We start from the raw sequence: 5,231 nt of genomic DNA on the forward strand, positions 1-5,231 counted from the left end.
TTGTAACATATTAATCAAAAAAGAGGTCGACTGGACTGCCCTTTGAACATCTAAAATGGGTACATAGTTAGAGAAAGAAAGAAAGAATCCAAAATCCCAAACATATGTAAGTTCTGGGGATGTGTATGACAATGTATTGTATGATCTAGAGATGGAAAAGAACAACGTAAAAGAATCCAAGAATAAACATGTGTGAACATATTGTTATTCAAATGAGCAGGCAAACAAAACCAAATCCCGGTTGTCAATAAGTTTTGGGGGGTTTTGTGTTTTGTCATATTCCTTTTGTTTCCCTATTAACCCCAAGGGGCGGCACAGTTTAGCATGTTCTTCGTTTTCTTCATCTTCAGATAAAAAACTTTTAAGTAGTAAGTTAGTGATGACAACGTTATACTGTATTAGGTATACTTTGGACTTTAGACCTTTGAAGGCGGATTTAACTAGGTACAAGTCTTTGTAGTTTCTTTTGGAGAACGTTGAAAAAATCTGAATCCAACTTGCACCTCTACTTCATTTTATGAGGTCATCCCTTATTAGAAAAACGAATTACTGTTCTACTGTTTGTCAGGGGGTTTGTCTTCTTTCTGATTAAAGGCCCGAATTCTGTATCAGATGCGAAGATAGTTGTTTTAATTTTGACATGTCTGATTTATTTTTTGAAATATTCAGATATAAACTATAGATTTTGAAAAAAAAAAAACTAAAGATTTGAATTTATCCCATTTAACGATGAAGCTACCTTAATAATCTACTTGTAACTTGAACACAATGTAGAAGTACGGCATGCACCGAGGTTACCATATTAGCATCCTGGTCGTGTTAATTATTTTATGCCATACTGGTTTTACAGTGGGTGCACAAATTTGCACTCAGTTACATTTGCCTATCCAAACAAATTAGTTTTGGTTAGTTGATTTGGGAACCTGGGACTGTCTCCGAGTCTGAGCATTTAAATTTGTATCACATTCAAGAATTCAAACGACCAACATGGACTAATAAAGATAATCGAGTCATCAGCATAGTGAAGGGGTAGTGTGTTACATAGAGACATGTCAAGACATAAAAGCACAAATATACAGACATTCACATACAGGAAAAATAAAGCATCTCCCAACAACAAAAAACCATGTTTAAAACTAAGAAACCTGGTTTTAAATAATAAACAAAATAAGATCAATGACAAGCCAAACTAAGCATAGTAACAACTCCAAACCAAATAAGGCTCCCTTTCATTTCTTCAATACACTGCAAACAAGAAAGATTCCTCAGGACAAGTTTCAACCAGCATATAATAGAGTAGATAGATAACTAATACATCAGGTAGTGTTGACCTCCATCCTTGAAATATACTTGAGCTAGTGGTTTGAAGAAGAAGAAACTTACTTGTATAGATAGGCAGCTATCCCGAGGATTATACACAGCAGAATAATATCAATGCAGAAATTCCTACTAGACCTCAGCTGCAGCAAAAATCAAATAGTACAGCATTTATTAGAATGGTTGACAATATAAACAGATTTCAGTCTAAAAACCACTCAATTACCTGGTTGACAGTATGCTTCAGTCTGACATTGGTATTCTTAAGGTCAGAGCTAGCCCTATCCACCTGTAAAACACACATCAGATAATACATTGTAAAGTTATGTGCTCTTCTTGTAATAGCATAACTAGGAAGAATAGAAAATTTTCCAAAAACAAACTGCTGCTCACCTTCGTATCAATTTCATCAACCAAAGGCACTTGCCGGTCAATTTCCTGCACATATCTTCAATCAATCATTGTGTTCTTTCCTCACATGTGTCTGAAAGATACCATGTAATACAATACCACTAACCTCATTCATGTCAGAAGCCATATTTTTAAGGGTATCTAACCCTTCTGCGATAACATCTAGACCTTGATCCTGCACAAAATATCAACATTATAGTTAGCAATAATGCACAAATTTGCAAAGGAAAAAAAAAGAATGCTAATTCAGGTCATACAGTCGAGCACAAAATAGACATAAAAGGAAAATAGATAATTAATTAGCACTTGCCTGCCTGATTTTCCGCATTTCATACTCTCCCCTAAACTGATTTGACTCTTCTGTCTGCTTATAGAAATCATCATCAAATCTTCCATCTGCATAAATAACACAGAGGGACACACTCAACATAAGAACTTTACCACCACATACTATTAATAGAGAGCATAGAACTCTAAACATAAGAATGTTGAGATGTCAAAGTGAAATCTGATCACCTGCTGTAGAGTCAAATTTAATATCCTGGCGAGATCCCGAAGCTGCCCAACCTCCGCCTCCACCTTGTTTTGCACCGGTTGTAGACCCATCTGGTATGGCTTGAATTCTCTCTTGCATTCCCAGAACCAAGTCATTACGCATAGCAAGTTCTTCTCCTGATAGCCCTTTGACCTGTGATTATCCGGACTTAATATCATTAGCCCAATGAGGTCATACAATAACATGATTCACAACTTTAATCCATAATATAGCAAAACAACACTACAAGTTTTCTTATGTTGTTTATACTAGTTTCGTATTCATCTCAAACGGATGAAAGTGTGTCAAATTTTCACTGTGTTCAGAAAACAATATTTGCCCAACAATACCTTACCAGTTACCACAAAAACAAAGTAAAACATAAACAGGCCACATGCAAGAACAACCATTTTGAGACCCAGATTCACAAAGATCTGCTTCTGTCCCGTGCTCATACAATTCAGACAGGCAAGAAAACGCAATTGGCCTTATCATCTTACGTATACTACAATACAAGCTAAATACATAATTCTACACTTTCCAAACACACACAATGCAAAACCAAAACTCCATCCTATACTGCATACAACCTCGTTTTCTTAACGAGGTTGGCTGCATATCCAAAATGGCTTTAAGCTTTGTAGGTTCAAAGTCATTACAGGAATCAAAATCAATACCAGACACTGCCTCTTACAATCCCCAAATTCAAGCATTGTATCTTATTGTTTATTCCACTGACAAAACCCCCAAATTCAAAGAAATTTGTAATTCAAAGATAATCATTGAAATTATGCCCTAGTTGCTAAATCCCAAAGAAATTAACATTGGCAAGCATCAATGTTCCCCATGAATTTAGAAAGACAAAATAAGAGGGCTAACCTTCTTAAGCGCTAACCTCTGCAACTTAGGGATATCCCCAAATAATCTGGCTTTTTCTTGTTTTGATTTTTGATTCAGTCAAAATTGTAAAGAGACGCAATGTATGTAAAATCTATAGACAAAACATGTATTCCCTTTCTCCACTAAAACATGGGCAGAGTTCACAAGGTAATACTTTTGGAAGCATTGCATTAATCGAGTTCTTGATAATGGCAAATATGCCTTCATCTTTGAATGACATTATCAAAATTTTCCAAAAAATATATCATGGCTTGGTTTCATAAGCTATGTATCTCAGACAGATGCAAGTATTCCATAACTTCATGGTTTTCAGAAAACAATATTTGTTAATAACGCACTAGCCACAAAATCAAACTTAAGCATAAACAGACTACATGCAAGAACCACCATTTTCAAATCCAGATTCACAACGGTCTGTTTCTGTCCTATGATCATACAATTCAGACAGTAAAAAAATAACAGTTAACCCTATCTTCTTACATATAGGTTTGTGAGTATAAGTGGGTTTGTGAACTGACTATGCCAGGTACAAACAATTGGAATTCCCAATTGGTTCGAATATTATTCAATAAAGAAATATCCAGATTACTTATCAAGATGAGATAACAATTTCAGGGAGAAAATAGATTGTGTTGGACTCTTACAAACAAATGATTTCTTTATGGTAAAAGCTGCCTATAAGAAACTATATGAACTCAAGACCAATAAGCAGGAGTTGCCAGTTGAAGAAACAGAGAAATGAAGGCTGTGCCGGATTAAAATACTTTGCCAAAAATTAAGCATTTCTTATGGAAGTGTGAGTGTCTACCAATTCTTAATCGAAGTGTGGGTGTCTAACAAACTGTTTACCAACTAGATTCAGGTTGTCTCGGGTTTTAGAAGGAATAGAGACAAGCTATCTTTTCCGCAACACAAATGACGAAGTCTTAAAGCATGCTTCATTTGACTACGATTTTGGAAGAACTATCTGGTTCGTAAGTCAAAATTCATAACAGACACTGTATCACAACCAATACATTCAAACATTATGTCTTCGTGTTGTAAGTAATACCTATTGTTCATTACACTAACAATACCTATTCAAAATTCAAATAAATTCATCAAAATTACGCCCTAATTGCAAAATCCTCAAAAGTAATTAACATTTACAAGCATCAATGTTGACCATGAATCTAAAAAAGAGGGCTAACCTTCTTAACCGCTAGTCTCTGCAACTTAGGAATTTCCTCAAGTAATCTGGCTTTCGTTCTACGAATCTCAGCATTTATAGCAACAGTTGCAGCTCTACTCTTCCCATTTGCTGCATCTTCTGCTTTCTGTTACAAAAAAAATCCCCAAATTTTTATTAAAAAAAACCCTAGAATAAGAAATGAAAACAGATCAATAAAATTACAACAAATACCTGTAAAGCAGCTTCAATATCAGATTCAACAGCAGAGTAAAGACGAGCAAATGCATCTTCACCAGATACATTCGAATCCTTTTGTCTATCAATATCATACTTATCATATTTCTTACAGATCGAATCAACACGAGTAAGTATATCAATCACACTCATCCCGAATTAGGGTTTGATTATGAAATTGATTAGAGAGAGTTGGAATCGGTCTGGATAGGGGATTTTTCTTCGTGATCGTGGGAAGAAAAGAAAGGAATAATTTGGTGACGGAAATTGTGACAAGACAACAGCCTGGCCAAGAAGAAGAAGGTCTGCTTTGTCTTTGTGTCTTTTGTTTTGAATTTCTTTTGTAAGGGCTGGTCAGGTTACCCGGTAGACATGACGGAGCAAGTTAAAGTGGGTAAATTAAACGGGGCACGGTCTCGAATTTGGGTTTTATCCGGTTCATTCTAACCCGATAAAATAGGTGAATCCAATGCCAATGGAGAGGGTAAATAGCTAATCTGCCGATTATCCTTCCACTATGGGCCAATTAAAGTAGCAAAAAGGATTGGCAAACTCTTAAATTGGAGGGTTCAAAGGTCGGGACCAAACTAGGTACAGGCGGCTAACCTTGGGCCGCTCGGTGGATGCTTGGTATGGCCGCTCGATTTTCATTTTATCTACACG

At 35.9% G+C, this 5,231-nt stretch overlaps 1 protein-coding gene across 1 annotated transcript; it reads right to left on the reverse strand.

Moving 5' to 3' along the window:
• Window positions 1-965: 965 nt before the first annotated feature.
• LOC113324015 (syntaxin-71-like) lies at window positions 966-4,869 on the reverse strand. Its single transcript, XM_026572358.1, has 9 exons — window positions 4,566-4,869; window positions 4,354-4,479; window positions 2,245-2,416; window positions 2,039-2,124; window positions 1,835-1,903; window positions 1,711-1,755; window positions 1,544-1,606; window positions 1,384-1,460; window positions 966-1,245 (listed from the first exon to the last, which is right to left on the reverse strand). Exons 1-9 carry the CDS (start codon window positions 4,719-4,721, stop codon window positions 1,230-1,232), a joined length of 810 nt encoding a protein of 269 aa, XP_026428143.1. The 5' UTR covers window positions 4,722-4,869; the 3' UTR covers window positions 966-1,229.
• Between the last annotated feature and the right edge of the window lie 362 nt (window positions 4,870-5,231).

The sequence above is a fragment of the Papaver somniferum genome, chromosome 11 (genome assembly GCF_003573695.1).
Source record: "Papaver somniferum cultivar HN1 chromosome 11, ASM357369v1, whole genome shotgun sequence".
Taxonomy (NCBI): Eukaryota; Viridiplantae; Streptophyta; class Magnoliopsida; order Ranunculales; family Papaveraceae; genus Papaver; species Papaver somniferum.